At 37.8% G+C, this 25612-nt stretch overlaps 1 protein-coding gene across 2 annotated transcripts in view; it reads left to right on the top strand.

Annotated features, from left to right (window-relative positions):
* The window catches only part of cdkal1 (CDK5 regulatory subunit associated protein 1-like 1), a 455867-nt gene that overhangs the window by 271808 nt on the left and 158447 nt on the right, over window positions 1-25612 (top strand). For both annotated transcript variants that reach the window (XM_055209421.2, XM_073871851.1), the window contains exon 10: window positions 13934-14079. In XM_055209421.2, the coding sequence (XP_055065396.2) occupies window positions 13934-14079 (146 nt within the window). The remainder of the gene's footprint in view (window positions 1-13933; window positions 14080-25612) is intronic.

Here is a 25612-nt window from a genome sequence, read left to right as displayed (position 1 = left end):
AAAACCTTGAGTAAAAGTCTTAAAGTAAAGTCTTTGTCAGTTTAAAGAAATTAAGATTGTAGTAGTTTTAGATGTTTAAAGGTTAAGGTTTGTTAGCCGGAAGGCTGGCTAACAAGACATAAAACAAAACATATTGTGTGCATGTGTACTGTAGGAAATAAATGAATTAATCAGGGGAAAGATAATGACTGAAATGTTCATGTGTATCAGCTTTATGTGCACCCGCTGCTGTAATGGAGTATGATTAAGGTAAGTGTATGCGGTGTATGCATGGGTACTTGCTCTATTTGTATGTGTATGTGTGCCTTTGCAAGTGTTGCCTTCTCAGCGAGCATGGCGGCCCTGCTCCATCACATTACTTTCCCCCTCTTCAAGCCGTGTGCTGGCCAGGAAATGAGACGGGTAGTGTGCGACCACATTCTGCTTCCCTGGGCGATGCTGTACCTTGAATTTATTGGGTTGGTGATTGAGGTACCATCTTGGCACCCTGGAATTTCTGTCCTTCACTGTGTGAAGCCAGTTCAGGGCTCGGTGGTCTGTTTCCAGATTAAACTCCCGCCCTAGGAGATAATACTGGGAGCTATCCAGACTTGATGGCTAGGCACTCCTTTTCCTCCACAGAGTATCTGGTTTCTTGAGGCAACAACTTTTGGCTTAAATAAAGCACCGGTAACTCTTGCCCCACTTTTCCCTGGGCCAGGACTGCCATTATTTATGTTGCAAAGGCATCTACCTGGACCAGGAACCGCTTTGAAAATTTGTGGATCTGGAGCACTGGGTTGGCAAACATTCTTTCTTTCAGGGCCTTGATCGCCACCTCAGTATCTTTGGTCCAGGGTATTGGGTTCTTGATGTTCTTCCCTTGCAGGTAAGTTAGTGACGCAGCAATCACAGCAAATTTAGGGATGAATCTTCAGTACCACCCAGGGAGACCCAAGAAAGACCTCAACTCTTTCTTTGAGGTTGGTCTTGGGCTCCGTCGAATCGCCTCCACTTTATCCACTTGTGAATGTAGCTGTCCACTTCCCAGTTAGTATCCCATGTAAAAGTTTCCTTCTTCCCAGTTATATCAGTTATACTTGTCAACAAGTGGCTGTAGATGACCACATCGTCCAGGTAGGCCACAGACAGCAGGACTGTTAATTGGAATAGCCCCAGAGGCATATGGAATGCGGTGTAAGATCTTGAAGCTGGATCTAAGGCTACCTGCCAGTACCCCTTACACAGGTCCAATGTGCTGTGCTTTACCTACTTTCACTACCGGACTGCTCCATTCACTTGCTTGAAGGCTCTATCATTCCAAGCTCTCTCATAACTGTGACCTCCTCCTTTAGTGGTTTGACTAGCCGCTCTGGTACTTTGTATGGCCATTGTCTCAAAGGTGTCGGATCAGATAAGTGTATGATGTACTGGGCCAGCTCTGTCCGCCCAGGTCTCTGACTGAACATCTCAGGGAACCGGTTCAGTAGCTGTTGCAGGTCTCGTCGCTTGAGGTCCTCTAGGTGACTCAGATCCAGATCCACCACAGACACTCTCTGTTTAACTCTTGACTCTGAAACATCATCCTCCACACTTTACACCTTCCACACAAGCAGTGACTTTCAGACGTCTCTCCATTTGGCTCCTTCCACTTTTTTAATAGGTTCACATGGTAGGTTTGCTTGGTCTTGCCTTTCTCAGGGTGATAGACTTCATAAGTAACTGGCCCCATCTTCCGGATCACATTGTATGGACCCTGACCCATCAACTTTGATGTGAAATTTGTGCCTTGGTCTCTCAGGATCTCGTCTGGTATTTCCACTCTAACGAATAACTGGATACAGTTATTTTTGGGTTACATCGGCAGGTAAATTGTCCACTTTTGCCACTTTCAATAGAAAACTTTTATCAAAAATGTCCACTAAGGCTCGTAGGCAATGTCCATTGATGGTTACATCACACATTATATTTAGTTCATGTATAGAGTCTTAAACATTGTCCCCTTCTCGTGGAACATAACAGAACCCAGTTAGTTTTGCTTTACGTATGGGGCAATCAGCCGCTTTGTGCCCCAACTGTTGGCAGTAAAAGCAAATCAGTCTCTTACCTGGTTGTACACAGGTAGATTCATTACCACTCTTCTGAGCCACAGTTGAGGATATGTCTCTGCCAAGACGTCAAACTTTGCCAGAAAAGCCTCCTTCAGCTCAGAGTGTTGTTCCGCCTGAGTTTTGTCCATGACCAAATACGCTTGCCCTAACAGCAGCGGTACCAGACGATAACTCCACTCTTCCTGAGGCCACCTTCAAGTCTTAGCAAAATGCTTAAACCGTTGAAGGTAGCTCTCGATGTCCTCCCCTTGTTGGAAGATGGGTATCTTCGGCTCTGCCCATTGTATTGGCTGATTGGGAGCAGGGAATCTCGTAGAGCCTAAATCATGATCTGCACCATAATGACCCATACCATGTTGCTGGGGTTGGTAGATCCATCCGTAGACTTCCCAAGTCCATTGAAGACTGGGCGGGAGGTCCAGACTGCATTATGGTCTCCCGCAGACCTGGAAGCTCCAGCAGGTATCGCTCTTCCGCCAAAAACTGATAAAAAAGATAAATACATACAATCCACACATAAACCCATTTATTTCTGCATTACAGGCCTCCTACAACAACATATAAAAAAGTGAAACTTTTTTCACTACGTTCATCAAATACTTTCATTTCAAATCCGCTTATTCTCTGTCTCAGGTCATTCAGAAATATCGCTTTGTTGGCAGAGTCTGAAAAGAAATGCTCATTTACAAGAAAACGTCTCGGCGCACTTAGAGGGGTTTGCATCTGAGCTCTTCAAATATTTTTTTAATTTGTAGGGTTAAATGTGTGTAGAGTAAAATGTGTTTTTACTGTTGATGTACCTCAACAGAAGGTTTTCAGATTCAATAGAAATCTGTTTTATATATTATATTTTGAAATAGTTTCTATCACTCTGATTACATTTATGTTACTAGATGAATTGTTTAGGAAAATGTGTTATTTTAGGAATATTGCCCTTCTGACCAGACAGCTGCTCTCATGGACACATATGGCTTGTTGCTTAACCCTGGTCACCCCATTTTCCTGTTCAATTTCAAAGTGTTTGGGTCCTGTGACACGTTTCCATTTAAATATCGATGGAAGAGGTGCCTTTCATCATCTCAGTGTTCTCATGTTTTTCATGTTCCCTGTGCCAAAGCATATGTGCACCTTCCAAAGAAAACAGCAATTATTCGAGAGGCACAGATTTATTGGGCTGCTTGAGAAAAAAAAATGAAATTTTATTAGAGGACAGTGTTTTTGAAAGATAAAACTTTCAATTATAGTCCACGCTTTACCGATGGGTGAAGCATCCGAAACCATGCTAAGTCCTTTCAAAAACCGCAATAGGTGCCGTCTTTGATAGATTTTAATGCATTTTATCTGCCGCATCTGTTAACTATCAGACCAATTGGCTTTGCGTGTTTTTCTTGCCAAGCTGCTTTGGTTTTATTTGATCGGAGGAAGATGAAAGCAAAGCTCTTTTTCAGCACCCTTCATGCACAGGGACTCGTGCTAAACCGCAGCAGGATTCTGGTGTTACGTCAGAACCGGTCTGGATAAGGTGTCGCCTGGCTGACCTCATGGACGTGCCGTGCCACACCATGGTCGGATTAATTTCATCCACACCTTATCCACCATAGGGGTCACGTTCCCAAAGCTGGACTTTGCTGTTTTGCTGTCAGTGTTGTCGTGTTTAATGTTCCATGGTTGGTTTTCAAAATTAAAAAAATGTTTTGTGAAAATGTCCTGCTATTGACGTACAAACAAAAGGTTTTTAATATGTGCTTTTGGTATCAGATTGTAATGGATCAAGTCCCATAATAACAGATAGTATGTCATTTTATCCCATTGAAAGTATTTGTGCTTTATGGATTAGGTTAAGGCAATATTACGGTTTGCAATATTAGTTAGTTGTTAGTTGCTAAAAGTACAAAAAAATCAATGAATGATGTTTGTATGGTTATTTGTCCATATTTGTTTTATTACTTTTCACAGGTTAATTTATAAATATATAAATTTAAACCCTTGTTAAGGGTAGTCATTTTTAAAGGGACACTCCACTTTTTTGAAAATATGCTCATTTTCCAGCTCCCCTAAACATTTGATTTTTACAGTTTTGGGATCCATTCAGCCGGTCTCGTCGTTCAAAAAAATTGAGTGTTCCTTTAAAGACTGTATCCCGTGATTGATCTATCACTGTGGCATCTATGTTATACATGTCTATGGATACCATTGTCAACTCATAGCAACAAAGTTTCCAGCTTACTTTCGAAGAAACTCTGCATAGTGTAAACATAACCGAACTGAACAAGTAGTCGTTAATGAAGTATTTAAATGTGCATCATGTACATGACAAGTCTCTTTTTTGAAAAAATAAATGCCTAGAAGGGGAAAAAGTCGTGTGTGCGCGGTGGAGAAAATGACAGAGGCATGAGCGCTCCACTAGTGTTGCTACGAAAAAACAGCGAACAAGAAAAATCCAATAATATATCAAAATAAATCCAAATGCTTCACCTCAAAGATCAAAATTTTGGGATGGGCAGATGTTCACCTTATTAAAACCAAAAACTTGCCAATGTTTCTCCCACAGTTCAGGTTATGTTGATATAGGACTCCAAATTGTATGTGGGAATAAAACATTTGTGTGTTGTTTGGTCTGTGCGTGCTAGTCCTAAAATGGACTGACCACCAGTCCTGGGTGTTTTCTTGCCTTTGGCTCTAAATTTTCATCTGGATAATCTGGCCCCTAAGAGTCATTGAGGAGTCCTGCCCCTAAGCATTAATCTTTAAAAGTTCATCTGCAATAAAATCTGGTATATGACTTCCTGCTCCTGTCATATTCCACATGAATTTCAGGGTTGTGATTCAGAGATGAGGTCTAAATGTATTTATAAGATGTAGTGCTGCCTTAATGTCTTTAAGTGCAGTGTTATGGCCTGGCCTCGGGGATTAGTCCTGACCACCATACGCAGGTGTACAGTCATTAACAGGTCTGCAGCATATAACATGATCCTGATAAATGATGCTCATGGGTCACAGAGAGAAGGAAGGAGAGACAATGACACGCCTCTGTATAAATCTCTCTCCTCCTCCTCTGCTTGGTTGTCACTCAGGTTGAATGCCATCTGGCATTATCCCGCCCCTTCAGCATCCACACAGATGTGGGATTGGTTGATTGGAATCATGGGAAGCTCCTTATTGTCTTTCTCTAATGAGATCCCGGGCCACATTAGCATGGCCACATAAATGAATATTTACCTTGAGTAAATGGCATCCGTATTAAGCGAAATTGCTTTGGGCGACAATTTGCGGGCATGTAGAAAACAAGAGAAACATGAAGAATAATTACTTTTTTGTTTTTTTAATTAACAGGTCTGCATTTATCACAGCTCGATCAGATCTAATATTCCTGAGCAATTTCTGGTTTTGGTCGGAAATTAAAGCTGTGTTTACGCTTTTTATTTTTATCCAAAGCTAATCCAAAGCGTATCTTTAGATTGAATATTCAACACTTCAGATGTGTTTTTTCTCCTCCCTCTCTCTCATTTTGGTTGACACAACCAGCAATCTGCATAATCGCATCTTCCACATTTGAGAGGGTGAATTATAGTGACTCTACTTTAAGTGCATTCCAATGAGATTTTCAATTTGATGATGGGCATGTATTTAAGCATGAGTGATGGACTTAGATTGGGGGTTGTTGGTGTTATTGGTTCTTTGTTATTGTGGTTTGCAAAGGACAGGATATTGTTCTTGGTTTGTGCAACACAAGCGTTCGAGGATTTGTCGTTGTAAGTCTTCATAGGTTACTGTTGCAAATAGCCTATAAAATGGTATATTTCAAGGGATGGTCGGTTGGTGTGCACGATTAATCAAAAAAGAATCACGATCTTGATTTATACATATGTGATCTTCTATCTAAATTATGGTGATTAACTTGCATGTACAGTATTTCCATGTATTCAGATGCTGCGTTCACGTGTTTACTTCACAACAATCTGAGATGTATACGTTTCAAACTTGGTCACACTTACAATGTAAATCTAAACCCTATTTATTCGCCAATCAGACCCAATATTTTCTTCCCTCTCTCTCTCTCATTTGTGTGATGTGTAACAAGGCGGCAGACCTAAATACATAGTTGGTTTACTTGGTGGATTGTGAGTGGCAATTTTCACACAAACGAAAAAAACTAGCGCCATTGCGGAAAATCCTGGTGGTGACTGTAAGAATGACCTTTTAACAATATTGGTTTCAAAAAAGAGACAGAATGTTACTCTTTTCCTGAAACGCACTTATGAAAAGCTCTGTGTCCCTGATTGGCCAGCTAATCTGTACGTTGTGATTGGCCTGAATAGACCTGACATCAGCCGGAAATGTGACGCTCTTTACCATGTTTGAAAGATTCGCTCACAATGCAATGGTAACAGGAGTTAACTTACATGCTGCGAGTCAAAGCGGGAGTAATTATGATAATCTCGGTCTTGTCCACGTCAACAGGTCCAGGAAGAAAACCGTTGCCTACAATCCGTGTGTTTATTATAGTCCAAGAAAAGAGATTTACGTTGGAGATGATAACTCGCGTCATCGTTTACTTTCGTTAACATGTGAAGAGTTTCGTTCCAAAACGAGATAACTCCGTTTTTTTTCAGAAATCTCGTTTTTTGGTTGTGAATTCCAATTAATATCAATTCAACTGCAGTTGGTTTGTTTTGATTTAAACCTTCATAACTTCATAAAAAATACAGCTAAGTAGCACCATAAAACAAAATAATAACATGATAACATAATAATATACATGTTTTGACAAAAATGTTAAAAATGGATTTATCTCGTTTTGCAACGAAACTCTTCATGTACTCATACACACTTACACAACAAAGGAAATGTAAAATCGTGAATCGAACCCTAGGTGAATGCTCTCGGGTCACATATACGTTCGTCAAATACTTTCGCTCCAAATCTGCTTAATTCTGGCCTCAGGCCATGCGAAAATACTGTATTTTCCGGACTATAAGTCACACTTTTTTCATAGTTTGGCTGGTTCTGTGAGTTATAGTCAAGTGCAACTTATATGTCAAAATTTATTCATACTGACTAACATGAACCAAAGGAAAACATTAACGTCTACAGCCATGAGATGTCACTATGTGTTTCTCCTGTAGCCTTCCCCTGAAAAAAACTCTGTTACTACTGAAACATTAACTTAAAAAACAACGGAGAAAGACTTCACAAACAAAATGACCCCAAAAAGAATAATAATTTTCTAAATAAATGCAACTTATAGTCCAGTGCGACTTATATATGTTTTTTCCTCTTCGTGACGCATTTTTTGACTAATGCGACTTATACTCCGAATCGACTTATAAGCCGGAAAATACGGTACTGGTTTATTGGGAGAATCTGCTAAACACCACATTGATTTTTTAGCAAAGTCCTCAGAGTGGGAGGTTTTTGCCCAAAAAGCTTGCATGTATTTAGAGGGTTTTGCAGCAAAAGACAGTCAAATTTGTTAACACCCAATGAAATCACTTAAAGTGAGATTTGTGAAAATAAGGCATTTTAGAAACTGACTAATAACCTTTTCATTGCTATTAAAGTAAAATTACTAAACCTTAACATAAGAGCCTGATAAAAATGCTTATTCACAAGAAAACGCTTCAGATGGGTTTTACATCTGAACTATTCAACTGTTCAGTTGTATTTGGGAGTTTGTCTACGCTAACTCTTGAATTAGCACACATTCTTATTTGTGTAGTGCTTAATTATTATATTACAACATCATCTTACAATCCCCACTTTTCTTCTTTGTTTATTTGAAAGCAAGAGTTCTCCTCCTAAAGTTGTAAACCTCTAGATTGGTGTGTATTTGGACGCACATGCGAGGGTTTGGACAGACTCAGTCTCTCACCCCAGTCACACCGTGTTATGTGCCACCCCTCCCGTTTGTGCGACGTGACACGTGTGGTGTTAATTCAGTGAGATCCTTTACATGTCCCAGTGCAAGCGGGCCCAATTTATCTCCACTAACCAATCAGTCGCCATTCTTTAAACTAATTAATTATTTTAATTTTGATCCTTTAATGTCGAACCCCATACAGAGAGGCACAAGAGAACAGATGAGACGAACAGGGGAGGGGTGTGCGTTCGGGGGGCTCCACTCACACAATGGATTTTAATTGTGATGATAACCCGCAATCAACAATTTCTCAGAAAAAGACTGGGGATAAAATGTTATGCCTCTCCTCCCTTCTCCTCTACTTATTTTTCCATGGGCGATGATAAGAAATTTGGCATAATGATGTTTTTAAATGGTGATTACGGCTACCAGACAGCTTGTAATACGTTAACAGCTTTCTTTCTCTAAACTTTAATATCAGGAAATTAATTCAGTTCAGCCTCAACTCAATCTGTGTCTCTCTTTCGATTTTTCATTTGATTTTACTTTATTCTGTTCACACTTTGTGTTTTTTAGTTTGAATGTGTATATAAGAAGTTATTAGATTAACTGGTGGACTTAGGACACAATGTATAGAATACGTTCTTGCACTTATATATTTGTGGGCTATTCATAGGCTCCTATTTGCACATGTCTGGAACATTGAGCTATGAATCTTCAATGATATACAAAATAAAAATGTCGTCTAATTAATTAAATTATTTTTAGTCTGGCCCTCAATTGTCTTTCTAGGTACTGTATTCCACTTTTGAAGAAAATATACCCGGTTACCAGCGAACCCCTGAGATCCAGATAATTAAAGCAAAAGTTAAATGGGTCCCTTTGGGCTCCCAAAGATTTAGTATGGAACAGTTTATTGAAATGGAAACTTGACATTCTCACTTCCCAGGGTTTCAAATATTTAAAAAAACTTAGCATGGCCAGTATTCTTCTGTTGTAAACTGCATCTGATGTGGTAAATGCAGGCACTTTTCTGATGATTCACAGATGACGCAGCGTTTATGATGAAATAACATGTTTGCATATATTGGTCACATCATGTGGCAGGACTGCAGCGATGCATCAGCAGTTTAACCTAAAACCCACAGCTGTAGCCACTGGACTGGATTGTCAAGCGTGTATAGACGGTTTCAGCAGTAACAACATAAACAAACGGCTTTTGTGGAACAAACGTTACTTCCGGTAAACTCCACTAAAAATCAATAACAACAAAGTCCTTTGGGTAGTTTATTTCTTAAAAACAAGCAAAATAAACAGTACCTTAGTTCAATTCATAGCTAAAGCGTATCAAAATCTACACTGAGCTAACGTTACTGTGTAAAATGTGTACTATATCACAGTTTTTCCCACAGGATTTTGAGAGACTGTGGTGGTGATGACGTCACATGGCGATTAGCATATATGTGACGTCATTGCGTTGGGTTTTAATCTTTGATCTGTCACATTATATTGCATTTTAACACAACTGAATTCTACTTTTATTATCTGTTTAAAATTATCTGTTGTCTGTAAAATAGTGACTAAACACAACCCAGTAAAGACCCATGACCCAGTAACTCCTTTTGTTAACCAATTAGCTCTTTATTTAACTGACAAAATCACCATACATTTATATTGAGGCTGTACTGATGTTGCTCTTTTCATCAATGTTGTTGTGTTACGAGCGCTTTTTTATTTTAAAGGAACAGTATGTAGGATTGTGGTCAAAACTGGTATTGCAATCACACAACTGGTTGCCAATACCCAAAATGACAACATAAACATCCGTTGAGGGGTGCAACTCCACTTTTTAAATGACAATATCCTTGCCAGACTAGTGTTGTCAGTGATATAAGTACTTGAAATGAAAATGATTTCTTAATGTCTAGTGACATATCAGGGTCATTTTATGATTAATTGATATACATTTCTTACATACTGTTCCTTTAAATACGAGTACTAGTTTTATTGTATATCGCATAAAGCGATACAATTTGTTGCAAATTCCAGAGTATAGTTTAGCAAGTCAGACTATTAACCCTCAAGAGATCCTTAAAAAAACTTACGTATGTGTTCCTAAGGACAGAAAATGTCACCTTCCCAAAAACTGCTCTAAAATATCATACATCAATATTTTTTCCCACTTTAAACGATTCAGTCTTGTAAAACTACTTCTGCTTGAAACATACATATAAAATATTAATTAGATTTGTGAAAATTTTAACCCTTTATATGCCATTTTGTTTACATTAACCCCTGTTTTTTTAACAGGAAAAAACAAAAAAACAAAATATTTTCCAAAAAAAACTTTTGAACTACCATTTGATTATTTTAATTATTAGACCCTGGGATGGGTCAAAGATTGGTGGCAAATTTTATTTTGATGCATTGTTACTTTTTGAACAGGGTCAAATTTTGTAAAAAACTCACACTTGTGATCCTAAGGACAGAAAATGTCACCTTCCCAAAAACCTCTCTAAAATATCATACATCAATATTTTTTCCCACTTTAAACGATTCAGTCTTGTAAAACTACTTCTGCTTGAAACATACATATCAAATATTAATTAGATTTGTGAAAATTTTAACCCTTTATATGCCATTTTGTTTATATTAACCCCTGTTTTTTTAACAGGAAAAAACCAAAAAACTAAATATTTTCCAAAAAAAAACTTTTGAACTACCATTTGATTATTTTAATTATTAGACCCTGGGATGGGTCAAAGATTGGTAGCAACATTGATTTTAATGCATTGTTATTTTTTGAACAGAGTCAGATTTTATAAAAAACTCACACTTGTGTTCCTAAGGCCACAAAATGTCACCCTCCCAAAACTGCTCTAAAAATATCATACATCAATATTTTTTTCCACTTTAAACGATTCAGTCTTTTAAAACTACTTCTGCCTGAAACATACATATCAAATATTAATATAATTTGTGAAAATTTTAACCCTTTATATGCCTGTTTGTTTACATTAGCCCATGTTTTTTTAACAGAAAAAACAAAAAAACTAAATATTTTCCAAAAAACACATTTGAACCACCATGTGATTATTGTTATTATTATACCCTGAGATGGGTCAAAGATTGGTAGCAACATTAATTTTCATGCATTGTTATTTTTTGAACAAGGTCAGATTTTATAAAAAACTTCCTTAAGTGTTCCTAAGGCCACAAAATGACACCTTCCTAAAAATTGCTCTAAAAATATCATATGTCAACATTTTTTTTACACTTTAAATGATTCAGTCTTTTAGAACTACTTCTGACTGAAACATACATATGAAATATTAATTAAATTTGTGGAAATTTTAACCCTTTACATGCCAGTTTGTTTACATTAACCCATGTTTTTTTAACAGAAAAAAACAAAAATCTAAATATTTTCCCCAAAAAAAACATTTGAACTACCATTTGATTATAATTATTATTAGACCCTAGGATGGGTTAAAGATTGGTAGTAACTTTGATTTAAAGGCATTGTTATTTTTTTAACAGGGACAGATTTTATACAAAACTCACACTTCCTAAGGCCAAAATGATCCTAAGGCCAAAATGACACCTTCCCAAAAACTGCTCTAAAAATATCATACATCAATCATTTTTTTCCTTTTTAAACTATTAAATCTTTTAACACTAATTCCTGAAACATACATGTCAAATTTTAATTAAATTTGTGGAAATTTTAACCCTTTAAATGCCAATATGTTAACATTAATCGAACCACAGTGTTCGGCTGATGTCGTGAAAACTTTTGTGGGATATCGTAGCCCAGATAGTGACCTGTCCTCATTTCTCACTCCAGAGACTGAGGGCTGATTCATTTTTTATCTGTAAACACCGGTCAGAATGAGCAGCCCCACATAAGCCTGCAGTTTCTCTGTCTCAAGATCTCTCCAGTCTGTGACTGTCTCCCATGTAGGTTTGTCATGGCCCCAATATGCTGCAGGATTTCATGCATCAATGAAAAGCTTGAAGTCAGGGCACTGATTTGGGCAGTGGCATAGTGTGTGAGCCCTGGGATCAAATCTCTGGCTGTTGGGAAGTAGCGGAGCGTCTCCATGTTTGTGGGAGACCAAAAGATTTTTCAATTTTTGATGTCCATCCTGCCGCCACTTCATCAATCTCCTCTCCGCTCTCACCTTCTGACAAGTCTTCTGAAGATCCCTCTAATGAATTAGACTCCAGCTGGTCTACTTCTACCTCTGAGGCCTCCGTGTCGACCTCAGAATCCTCGGAGGAAGATGAGGAGCCATCCTCGCTCTTGAAATGCATGATTATTTCAGGAGCCTTGTGTGTGCTGTAATGCCTTGCCATTTTTACTACTTCTGCTATACTGTTCATACTTATAGCAGTGTACTTGCATAAACAACATGAGCGAGAACCAAAATGAACATTGATTTTGTTTCGGTTCTGACCTCTCATCGTTTTTATTACTGAATTAGTTTATAATGCAGAATGTGCCCTTCAAAGAGCGAAGAATTTGGATATGTTGAATATGCCCCCCTGCCCCACTCAACATCGACTCCACCCCGACATCACCACCACCCCCTTACCACTCAGACACACTTTTTTTACACACACACCAATTTTCAACATTAAAGGTTTATCTTTTCAGCAGCTATGCGGTCCGCAGAAAACAGCAAAAATTGTGACATTTTGATGAATGCATGAAATGGTAAAAAGTAGCGCCACCTGGTGGACAAGTATAAAAATTGAAACTTCAAGGCCAGTAGTTCAAAATGATATATTGACATAAAGGTATGTATTAGTTTATGTTAAGATAAATAGGGGTCAAAAATGGTAGTTATAATGGTTTTCAATGGGGCATTTTTTGTCCCTAGGATCACATGTGTCGGTTTTTGCGTAGCTTAGCCATTTTAAGCTAATTTAAAAAAATGAAACCAAAATTCTAAAATGTATCAAAAATGATTAACCTTTGGCAAGTTTGGGCTATATTCAATCATCACAGTCAAGATGGTTTAAAAATCAAAATCAAAATGGCAGAAAATGTCCCTAGGATCTCTTAAGGGTTAAACAAACAGAGACTGGAAGTAAAGTTCCGTCTATAGACACACCAAAACAGCGTAGACGCTACCACATAGGTCTGATGCAAAAATATAAATAAGACTTAAATGGTTAGTTCACCGCAAAATTACAATTTTATCATAAGTCACTTACCCTGTGATGTTCTAGACCACAAAGTCCTTTGATTGTCTTCAGAATGCATTTTTAGATATTTTGGATGAAAACCGGGAGGCTTGTTGTGACTGTCCCATAGACTTCTGTTTAATTTTCATAATCAAGCCTAGAAAAGAATGAATGACATTGCCAAAAAGGTCCAAGTGCCATCATTAGTTCAAACGCATATTATGAAGCGACGAGAACACTTTTGTGCTCCTCCTTGGTCATTCAGTGCGTGTTCACAAGCAGACTATGGCGCATGCTGCTGACGTCACCTGCTGAAATAGTTGCTAACGTATTTATTTTATTTAAGCCATTATGCAAACAGTGTAAACAATACTTAAACAGCCCGTATAAATGCACAAACCAAGTTGTGCATGAAATACAGATTTTGAGGAACGACTAATTGTTTGGTGATTGTTAAGTATTCCTTACTTGTTTGGCCACTTTCAAGCGTAATATGTGTTTTATATATATATAATATCTGGTCATCTGATCTACTACTGATGATAGCACATTGCACACTAGTTTTAGCCTTGAGGGGCAAATCGATTTGGACGGGAACAAGCTAATCCATCTCCTGGGTTTTTAATCTAAACATTCAGCTCTGTCTAAAGAAAATCATGTGTGTCTACAGGTACATATCAGATCTGTGCAGTAGGCACAAATAATGGTATTTAAAATGCACCGTCCATCCCTTTCACCTCCCATCACATCATAGCCGTGCTCTTCTTAATCCTCTTTCTTGCTTTGACAGGAAATGGCAAAAATCCTGAACCACCCACGAGTCTACGCCTTCCTCCACGTGCCCGTCCAATCAGCGTCCGACAGCGTTCTAATGGACATGAGGAGAGAGTATTGCTGTGCTGACTTTAATCGGGTCGTAGACTTCCTAAAAGAGAAGTAAGTAACTGCTTTAATAAAAAGATACTAAAATATATTTACCTCTATGGAAGTTGTTTGTTTCCAAATTAGAATTACAGGAACACCATCGACAAACCCTGAACCATGATGCATGACTTTGCACTTAAGTTTATGCCTTTATGTTTGTATTGATCAACCAAGAGACATTATTTTCATTAGGGCCGAGAACTCGGATTGATTATGCTGAAAATGTGTTGAGTATTTTTTTCCTCTGTTGAAGAAATGATATGGATTAAATCTTGACATTTTGCAAATGCCAGTGTTTATGACTTGGGTAAGATAGAAGAAGCTCTTCAATAGCGTTTATGATTATTGTGCTTAAGTGCATGCTTAACAGCAAATCAATGTGACTGGCATATGTGTCGTCTGAATGCATGGGTGTACAGAAGACACATTTTCTGCCATCTGTCAGTCCACCATCGATTTTTGCACTTTGAAATATGGCAAACACACAGATGTGCACTTTGCTAATGTCTAGTGTGTTTATCATGATACCATATAGAAGTGATTTTTATGACGTTCCAATAATGAGAGGGCATTTTATAGTCCCCAGTCATTTTGCATCAATCGTTTATTTGCATAACAGCACACCAGAAACTTAGGGGCTGTTTACACAAACAACAATGGGGGATTTACTACTTATCATGGAACCGGCGTAGATACGCACGACATTCCGAAATATCGCCCATCCCTACTCAGGTGAATAATTTTATGTGTGCTTTGATATATTGCTCTGCGTTTTAATTTGAAAGAGACACCTATTTGTATTGTACATCTAGTAAATGTATTTTGCGCGTTAAAGGCCTTACAGACAACACGGTCTATATCTTGCTCATTGTGAAGCATGTAAACATACAGTAGACACATGTTTATGATGTACTGTTTGAGTCAATAATTACACAAAGTCTTGAGTGTGCCTGCAGCGTGTATACAGTATGTTTAGTGAAGAGTAATAAGATGTTTATGGAAAACAGTGACCTGCATCATTAGGCTCTTATCGGCCTCTGCGCACCATTACGCTTAGCATGCCGCATCAAGAATAAATTTGGATGTCTGGCTGCCCAGTGTCCTGCAATACGTTGTGGCATGAGGACATAATGCCATATAACTAGGCAGTTGATATAACATGGACATTTGTCCCATGCACAAAACAGTGATTTATAACTGCTGGTCAGTAATGTTTATCAGTGCAATAGACACTAAGACGCTTGTGTGTAAACATGGCAAAATAAAAACTGTGTTTTTGTATGCTGACTGATATTTCATCACACAATTACATTGAAGACATTTGTATAAAATCAGTTCCCTGACATACTTATGGATGTGTTTATGTTTGTATAGTATGATTACAAATGATTTGTGTTTGGATTAGATGGGTTGAAGAGATTATAAATTTAAAGGGGTTTATATTGTCTCCTAAAATTGCGTCTTATTACTTAAATCGGTACGTTTTGTTTTTGTTGTGATTAAAGCACTTAGCTTTATTGAGTCAAGGCTGTTTACTAACATAAGCACTTATAATGATTTATAATTTGAATCATAAATATGAATCTACAGAACATTTGGTTTCAGCATTCCATCTGACCTTTAAATAAATATGAAAGGATGAATATCTTTTAATTAGTTTCTGTCGTTTCAAAGTGTTCCATATAAAAAAAGTGTGACGCTGTTAGTTTAATCTCTGAACAAATATTAGATTTAGTCCCAGACTATAATGCATGTCTTAAAATGAGCACCAGTAAGTTTTATGTAAAATATTTCCTAATTTATGTCTAGTCCAGACTTCAAACCCTGTCCAGGAAACAGCCCCATAAAGTTTACAGCAGATATAGAGTAACACAAACTGACATACTGTATGTCAGCTGACTTCATCAGCCTTGCTATTGTGAGTTTAATCTAGTAAATGTTTTTCTTTTATTCTGCGTTTGTCATGTTTGCTTTAAGCCTGTATTAGCTTTTTTGTTAATCTTTATTATCCATGTTAACAGAAGCATCTGGACGCTGTTTCTCTTTTAGTCTACCTCTTTCATAATCCAAGTGAGTGATTGGTCTGCCTGGTTTCTTGAATAAACAGACTTTTTTTTTTTTCTATTTCTCAAATGATAAGCATGCAACTTTCGTGGCAAGTCAACGCTTGTGACCTCACTGCTTATGTGCACAGTCAATATTTAGTGACTGTCAACTGTATAAACTTGCAGTTTTGACTTTGGATTTGTCATGCTAATGCAACACAGATAGGGGTGACATGAATACTGTTTATTAACTGACGTCAGGCTTTTATTACTATTTAAAAGGGCAGCCAGTGAACCACACCCATTAGTTATTGTGGTTTTGGGGTAGGGTTCATATGGACTCCAGTATGGCTTATGGAGAACAGTCTGATCTACTTTTAGGAATTTATTCATAATTCAATCCATTTGAATGAACAATAACGATAATAATAATAATAATAATAACAACAATAATGATAATAATGTCAATAAATATAATAATAATAATAATATTAGTAGTAATAATAATAATAATAATAATATGATTAATAATAATGTCAATAATAATGATAAGCATGTCAATAAATATAATACTAATAAATATAATAATACCAATAATACCAATAAATATAATAATAATACTATAAAATAATGATGATGATAATTTCATAAATATAATAATAATAATAATAATAACAATACTAACAACAATAATAACAATTAAAAACAAATAATAATAATACCAGTTATACCAATAAATATAACAACATCAACAACAATGGTAAAGATGATGATATCAATAATAATAATAATAATATTAATAAAAATAATAATAATAATAAAACAATAACAGTAAAGCAACAACAACAATAATAATAATAACAATTATGTAAATATTAATAATCATAAACATAATAATAATGATAATGTATGATTTATTAGGGATGCATCGATACCGATGCCTGTTGTACTGTTTTTTATGTGGCGAACTGGCGATTTTCTAAGAACAACATAATTAGACTAATGGACATATCATGTCTTTATTTTTAACAACGCATATTATGAAAAAATAAATCTTTCTAATGTGCTTATCACAATTTTTCAAAGCCCAAATTTAAATTTAAATGAAGGCAGAACAAAGCATGCAGATTTCCATGCGTGGGCTGTCATCATTCATTTTGAAATATTTTCACACTGCATACCTATTATTATTATTATTATTATTATTATTATTATTTCAATATTAATTTTGCCTTCCTGTCTCCACAAAATGTGTCTCTCCTAATATTCCCAGAACGGTTTGCACTACTTCCGCTGATGCCACTTGCCCTTTAAGTTCTTTGCTTATTATTGTGAAAAGTGCTACTGTATATAAATAAAATTGAATTTATAGCACCCCTATGTGTTTGTGCTCTATTTAAAACTGTAGTGTGCTTCTACGATTATTACGCATACAAACTAAAATTATTACTGTCTTCGAACAAGTTTCCCAAACTTATCTGGAAGTCTGACAAAAAGATGTGAGAATTGACGTTAAGCATAGAAATGTGCCATTTGCTGATGGCCGTTCTCATGTATTATCACTTTTGATAAGCATCCTTCTGCCTCTGTCACTTTCGGTGTTGCTCGTGAACACATTCCCATCATTTACTCGGAGGTACAGACTATACCTCATTCACTCACATGATAGGTGTGATTTAACACCAGCAATTGCTGTCCAGAATGTCTGCCTCAGGATAGGGGACTGTGGTCTTTCTTCATGCCAACAGTCCACATGACGAAACCTATTAGAGCGGTAAAAGCCTCATCAGAACCTGTTGACATGGACACAGTCTCACCTGCTGACAGCACAGGATAAAGAGCATTCCCCTCAGTGTCTTACCATCTTCTCACTTTTATTTAGTTGAGAGAAAGACCAAACTTAAGACTTCACATTAATTAGAGATTTTATTTTTGTTTTCTGGTGGTTCTTCAGACTCATGTTGTCTGGTCTTCTATTTCCTTGAGACTTTTATTTATTTACTTCAAAATAACTATTTTAGTATTGATACGACCTCTGTGTGGTTTGTGTTTAAGTGAAGTTTTTGGGAAGTTGGAGCTTTCAAACAATAAGCTACAATTCTTTTATTTGTTAAACATTTTGCTTCCTCTATTCTTCTATTTCGACTCTGTAAATTTAGATAAACATTACCAGGCTTACGTGTTTCTGAAGGAGGGACTTTATAGAAGAAGAAAGACATTAGCTTGTTTTTAGGACAGTGAAAACAGCGCTCTACAGATAAGTAAATTGTGTGAAAAATACGGCGTTTTTTACACGTGAAACATGAACACACGTTATATTGCGCACTGTTAACACAATCAAAGCTTCAAAAAAAGAATGAAAGAACGGGACCTTTAAGGCTTTAATATGGCCCATTTTTTACTTGTATGCAAGGGTCCTATGTATACAATGTATGTGGGGTTTCCATAATTCTACGAAAATTACGTCATGCACAATGCACCGCCGTGCCCAGAGTTGAAAACTGTTAAACTTTGGCTAAAACGCTCAGCTCATCAATGTCACTTAGCCATCCAATCATAGTGGAGGAGGGGCGGGACAAATACCACACCAACCGGCACATTGTACTACGACTGATAAACAAAACTGAGGTATCATTGCGCTTGGCTGAGGAAATGCTGGCAAGCGATCACAGTTGGTGTTCGCCTGGCATTTTCAGCCGCATTTAACACTTTGGTGTACATGCCCCCTTAGGCACTGATATTGAACAACTGAATTTTTCTCACAGGCAGTGTTACAAATTTTCGATTCGATCTGGTTCCATTTGTCATGAGTAGGCCAAGACTTTTTGAACATTATTAAATGTGCAAAATGGCATCCAGATTGCCACATTTTTTATGTCTGATTTTAACTGGATATGTTAGTGTTAGGGTTAAGCTTATGGTCACTAAAATCTTTAAACTGATATCTTAAACTAACATCAAAGGCAGGGCTAATCAACTGTTACTTTAAACTGCCTTTCCACTCTACATAATAAACCAGAAGGAATAACTTTAATTTAAAAAGTAAATTTAATAAAGACTGCCACTAGGGGGCGAATGCCAACAGTCGCATCTTAAAGGGACACAAGGCAAGTCTGAGTATTATTTCTCTATTAGCTCCCCCTAGTGTCTGGGAGTACATGCTTTCTATATCTGAGACTTTACGAGACTGAAGGACACCGGGTCGGATACAGCGAACTTGCAAGTGGGGTATTCTTCCTACAGACGGTAGGGGTGGGCGAGAGAGTCTTTATTCGTCATGTAATGAGTCATTTAACCATATACCGACTTACGAAGATGATTTATTAACATAAAAATGCTGCCTTGTGTCCCTTTAATGTAGTGTACTTATTGAAGTGTAATGTAATATTAAAAAAGAAAATATGAGTTTTCAGTAATTAAAAGGCAAAATAATGGATACAAGAAATTTCCTTTTTTTGTTTTGAAAATTCATGTTTTTTATATCCTAAAGAAACAATAAACAATGGTATAACATATTATATATATATATAATAATAATATATGTAATAGATAATAGTGAAAAATATATAAAAGGTAAAAATAAGGGTAACGGTTTGGCTCGCATCATATTTACGATTTTAAAATCTGGCCCTCGAAGAAGAGTAGTTGAAGACCCCTGATCTAAGGTGTCAGTATATGTGTAGGTCTGTATGTGTGTAGATTCAGTGTGATTCAGTGACATCATCAAAAAATCTCACAAAGCTAAATCGGCTCAAAAACAATGTGTCCGTCACAATGTTTTACTTGAGCAAAGTCTCATTGCCCTGTGTCAACTCAAAAATCTGGCAGTTCTCTTAATATGGCTGTCTAAAAGATCTGTTTTCTTTTTCCCTCACACGGGGACTCAGTTCGGGCCAAGGCTTTAAGTCACATAAGGTTAGCCAGGCTGTTTCTACCTCAGTCACAGGGCCTTACACAAAGCAGCACTCTCTCTGACCCACGTTTCAGAGCGTGTTGGCTCTAACCGACCTGATAACTCCCGGACAAGCCGAGGCAGGAATTTAAAACTCATTATAGGAGTCTGAGGCAACAAAAGCAATCAATGCCTGAAATCTGCACCGAGACCTTTTAGAGAACCCTGACCAGCTTGGATTTATTTCAGCTACGGTCATTTACAAGCGTTGCCGCCATCTTAGTGTGGAGCTAGCCAAAGGTGACTTTAATGGAGAACGGGTGAGAGACAGATTAGATGGAAAGACACATGTTAATCAGATTTAACAGTTAGACAGATGTACAGACACTGTTTCTCACTTTGAGAGCCCTGGGTGTTATTCTCTCACTCCATTCTTTCACAGATGGTGATTAATATGTGCGAATATTGCTGTTTATTCAGGTAAGATGTATGATTGGTCATATCAGCATCAGATTCTTATTATACAGAAAACAAGTGATCATGAAAGATTTTAAAGGTGCCAAAGAAGGCATTGATATAAACTGTTAAATTGTTCTCTGATATCTACCTAGAAGGTATGTGACTTTATTATCAAAAAATTATCCATAGACAGTTTTACATGTCCATTTCACCCCAATGATTTGCCCTTAGAATGAAATGGTCTATTATTACCTTATTTGGAAGGGTCATGATTATAAGTTATATTTTTTAGGGCCTTTTATGCCTTAATTTGGATAGTATTGTAGAAGAGAGTAGACAGGGAAGTGTTGGGTGGAGATAGGGGAGCGGGATCGGCAAAGGACCGCAGAGACAGGAATCGAACTTGGGTTGCCGTGAGCTCACTGGCGCTATATGACGACGCACTTACCATGGGGCTATCGCCACCGACAGGGTCATGAATATTAATGTTGAGCTCTGCTCTGATTGGCTATTTCTCAGAGTGGCTCCTTTCAGTAGCTTTGTATGTGTGCAAACAGACCTTATGTTTGAGTCTGTATCAAACGATGATACAATTTTGAGGAATAACCAAATATAATTTGATTGGAATATTTTTTTTTCAGTATGGACCTGCACAACGTATCTGTAACGTCAATATTAGAACTTCAGCCTAAGTGCTAGCATATAGCGTTAACTAGAATATGGCGCTAACTCAGCAGTCACAACTTTGTTTTTGTATTGTAACAACATTGTAATTAATTGAATGTGTAATTTAATGTTGGGGGCGTACAATGTGACTGTAACATCACAGTCGGCGTTATTTTGAGATTGGTCTGTTTTTCAGCAGTATTTTGCATGCACAAGGTTTACATAAGAAGGAGGAGGCGATATATTGTCATAGTGTTTACATGTATGTTTGTTTCCATAAAAATGAATGTCATTAGCATTTTAGCTGATCACGATTGCCTCTGTCATTTCTTTTTACTGTCTGTCTAGGAAGAGGGTCAGGGTCCACATGTGCGCGCGCATGCACACACACAGAGGGACAGCAAACAGTAACAGGGGAAGAGGGAAGCACTCGAGCTGAAATTTCGTGTTTTTTTCTGGTGAATACATACAGTTTGAAATAATAAATCCGACTGAAATGGCTTTTAATGCTAGAACCCACAAATTAACGTAAACAAGCCGGCATTTCTGCTCTGTTAAAAAAAGAGGCAACGAAATGAGCTATACAAATAAAAAGTAACATATAGTGTTTAGATCTGAGGTGTAGCTATGATAAACGTGACTCCGCGTAATGGCACATACTCACAGATATGATCAGAGTAACACTCGTCAAAAAGCAATAAACCCTGTGAAGCAGGGATTTAGACTGAACAATGACTATTAGCGGTTTAAAATTGAAATGCATAGTTTATAATGTTTATTTATGTTTTAAATATTTAGAATATTATTTTGTTCTTACATTTCAATTTCATATTAATATTTCAGATTTTTCATCTTAATATTCTTATGTGTTTTTAGAAAGGATGTAGTTGCATTATTATGCTATTTTATTGTCATATATAGGCGGTTTCTTCGGACACACGTGATACACGTCTGGATCCGAACTTTACTTCCGGTTTCGTTTTTTAATGGTCTGACTAGTTGCTAAACTGATCTCTTGAACAAATGCCTCGTCGAAAATAACAAATGTTTTGGTTTCCTAGGTAATCTATGTGTTGTTGTTTTGCTTGTTATATAAATAAACTACGTTTAAAGAACTTTGTTGTTATTTATTCTTGGCGGAGTTTACCAGAAGTTACGTGCGGACCGCGACAGCCGCTTGTTTATGTTGTTACTGCTGAAACGGTCTATAATCAGTGACGTGAAATGGTCTTAAAAAGACAATCGACTATCGCCATTGTTTCAGGGACAATTAACCAAATATGAAAAATAGCTATCATGACAGGCCCAGCTGTGTGCCATTTTCGTGACGTTTTTGTCTATTCCAATAGCTTCGCAGTTAAAAGGAAGTGTTGATGTCTATGGCCTTTCTGTGTCTGAAACTCAATGTATGTGTTTCTCATGCTAGCTTAGCATGTGTTTGTAATACGGAAAAGACAAGAAACTTTCTCCATTTAACATAAGTGTAATAGAAAGACTTTCAGAAATGTGCACAGTAAACTGTGAAAAAAATCTTGTTTTGATTTACCAATGCCACTCATTTAATAATGCATTATGGGTATTGGTGAATAATCCTTGGCTTTATGTGTATGCATTTGGCAAGCTCTTTTATCCAAATGGGTGGTTTCCCAGGCAGGGATTAGACTAGTCCTAGACTAAAATAAATGTAAGAGCTGTCCAAACTGAAAACAACTTGCACTGACATTTCTTAAAATATATCAGTGCCATTTGTTTTGCATCAAAATGCACACCAGTGATGTTTTAAGTAAGGCATGTTTGTTAAAACTAGTTATATTTCATAATTAAACTAAGGCCTAGTCCTGGTTTAAGCTAATCCCTGTTCTGGGAATCACCCCAAAGCATCTTACAGTGCATTCAAAGTAAAAAAAAAATGTATGCGTGGGATCGAACACATGACCTTGTTTGGGCTGCTAAAATAATACCATACCCACTGTGCAACAGGCTAGCAATAGACAAAATTGATTTTGATTCAAAGTGTGCTTTGAGGGTCACTTTACAGCGCTTGACTTGCACGCAGAGCCTCTTAAGGGGTAACGTTGTAGCCTGACGCTTTGTTGTGGCTTCATGTTAATACCACGTCTGGTCATTCATATGTGCCGACCTCATCACTCATTTTTAAGACCTAAAGAAGCGGGGTCAGGGCCGGCCATGTGTAGGCAACCCAGGAAGAGGCCCCAGCCACGGGTCTTATCTTTCACACAGACTGCCGGCTTTTCCATTCGCCCTGAGACAAACAGACTCTCTTTACCAAAAGCAACACCCCCAGTGCCGCACGGGTCATAGGGATCACATACTTTCCGCCTTATCAGGTGACAGAGAGGGGCTTCAGCAAACCAAACATCTCAGAATCTGAAACTTAACTTTTGCACAAATGTGGTTAAAAATAAAATGGGTTGTTGGGTAAGTGTTTTTGGAGAGCTGCTGTGTGTTTGAGATCCCAGGAGGTCTGGCTTGACAGTCATAGTGGATATGGGAGCATAAAGGCAAACGTTCCCACATGACGCATTCTGAGTGCTGTTCCCGGGTGAAAGAAAGACTCATGGGAGGGATGAGAAGGACACACTCGTTCAGACGTGAAGTCTGGTAAAGAAATCATTTGTTCTGCTGGGATGAAGGATTGTGAACGGAGGCAGTTTATTAAGCTGACCTACATGCATCGTCGCAACAGGGTACAAGACGACGGCACTCACTTGATTTGTGTGGAGAAGAAAGCATATTTCTTGTAAATGCCACATCCTTGCTTCGGTATTCTTCCAGAATATTCCTCAACAAACCAAATTTTTCTGCTTTCCCTAAACTTTCCAAGAGTCATTATAATACAGTTTTCACAATCTGAAGTCATCAGCTCCAGCAGGTTTGTCATTCTGTCTAAGAGGTGCTTAAGCCTCACCAAGTAGGACACGTAAAAGCCTGGGCTATTACAATCACCTTCTTTCACGCTAAATTAAAGTGATTTGAACTCCATTCTGGAGAATGGGGCTAATGACACTAGTGTGTGATGAATGCAGCAGTAATGTGGAATAAGTGGACTCACCCGGTGTAGAACGAGCTCGAGATGAGTCTGGTTCTCCGGTAATATCACCGGGAATTCATTAAAGGTGTTTCCGAGCTGAGTGATGAGTCAATTTTCAAGATCTCTATTCATTACCCCTCATATATCACCTTCTATAATTCCATACCACTCATTGGTTGTTTTATCATAATAGCTAATTTACTTAACTTTGCTTCAATCGCTTTTGCGGTTTCATTCCAGCAAATCCTATTACAGCAGGAAATCCCAAGAAATTTACATCATCTGATGAATCACGACATGTCTGCAAATGTGACCATGCATCCTATGGCTGCCTACAATGTGCTCTGCAGACCATGAAATCTGTGGAGATCTTCTCAAAGTGATAGAAGTCCATTTCTGGTGGAATTGAGGTGCAACAGCATAAGACGGCATTGACACTCCAATCTCAAAACAAATTGCGTGGATGACCTGTGGAGAGAGACGCATAGGAACAGCACTGTTTATATGTGCAGTAAACTCTCAGAAGGGCCTCTTCTATTTCACACTTCATGTGAAGTCATTGGAGGACATTGGGCCAACATTGGCGGATGAAGTTGCTCCTATGGGCTGTAAGATTATTGACGAGGAGGGCACAAAGGGTGGCATCCCAAGGGTATCTACTCATTCAGCCCATGATACAAATGCTCTCAAAAGACAATAAATTACTTGTTTTCTAAAAGGTTCAGCTGTGAATAAGTACAGAAACATCTGTGGAAACATAGGAACATTGACTCAAACTTTCCTCTTATATCGTGAAAGAATCAGTTTATCAGAGTAAGTGGTTTCCCTCACCTCAACATAATATACATAACTATATTATCAGTGGTGTATAAAGACCTTACATAATGAACTGTATTGTTTTTATTACCTTAGAATGATCCGCGGGTCTCCTGCTCTACAGAGCATGTTTCGTCCTTACGTTGTCTCAGACGACGACATGTCTGTTTTGTGGTCGCTACCATAGGCATTTTAAAATTGAGGGCTGAGCTGTTGGTTGAAATTCTCAATCTCACCACTAGATGCCGCTTAAATTGACACACATCACCTTTAACACCAACATGGTCGTCTTTACCCTGGGTTCACACCAGACGCATTTGAGGTGTCAAATTTGGGTCTAACACGTAGTTGGACGCTTGAACATTTTGAGTGTACTCGCTTTATCCGCGCGTGAAAGCCGCACTTGAATTTCTAGTCATTGAGACATTCACACGGAAATTCGCGTCATGGGAGGGGCTTTTGCGACTCTGCTCGTTCTATAATCACGTCATTACTAGAGCAAGCTCCTGATTGGTTAATGCGGCCAAAGTTGTTCCGCCAAAGTTCAGATTTTTCTACTTACGCGTTTCCCGCGCCTACCGCGCTAAACGCCTCATTTGCGCCACGGGACATCCA

This window comes from Misgurnus anguillicaudatus, chromosome 10, assembly GCF_027580225.2.
Source record: "Misgurnus anguillicaudatus chromosome 10, ASM2758022v2, whole genome shotgun sequence".
NCBI classification, from domain to species: domain Eukaryota; kingdom Metazoa; phylum Chordata; class Actinopteri; order Cypriniformes; family Cobitidae; genus Misgurnus; species Misgurnus anguillicaudatus.
Note: the sequence above shows the minus strand (reverse complement) of the source record. Positions and strands in the feature narration are given on the sequence as shown.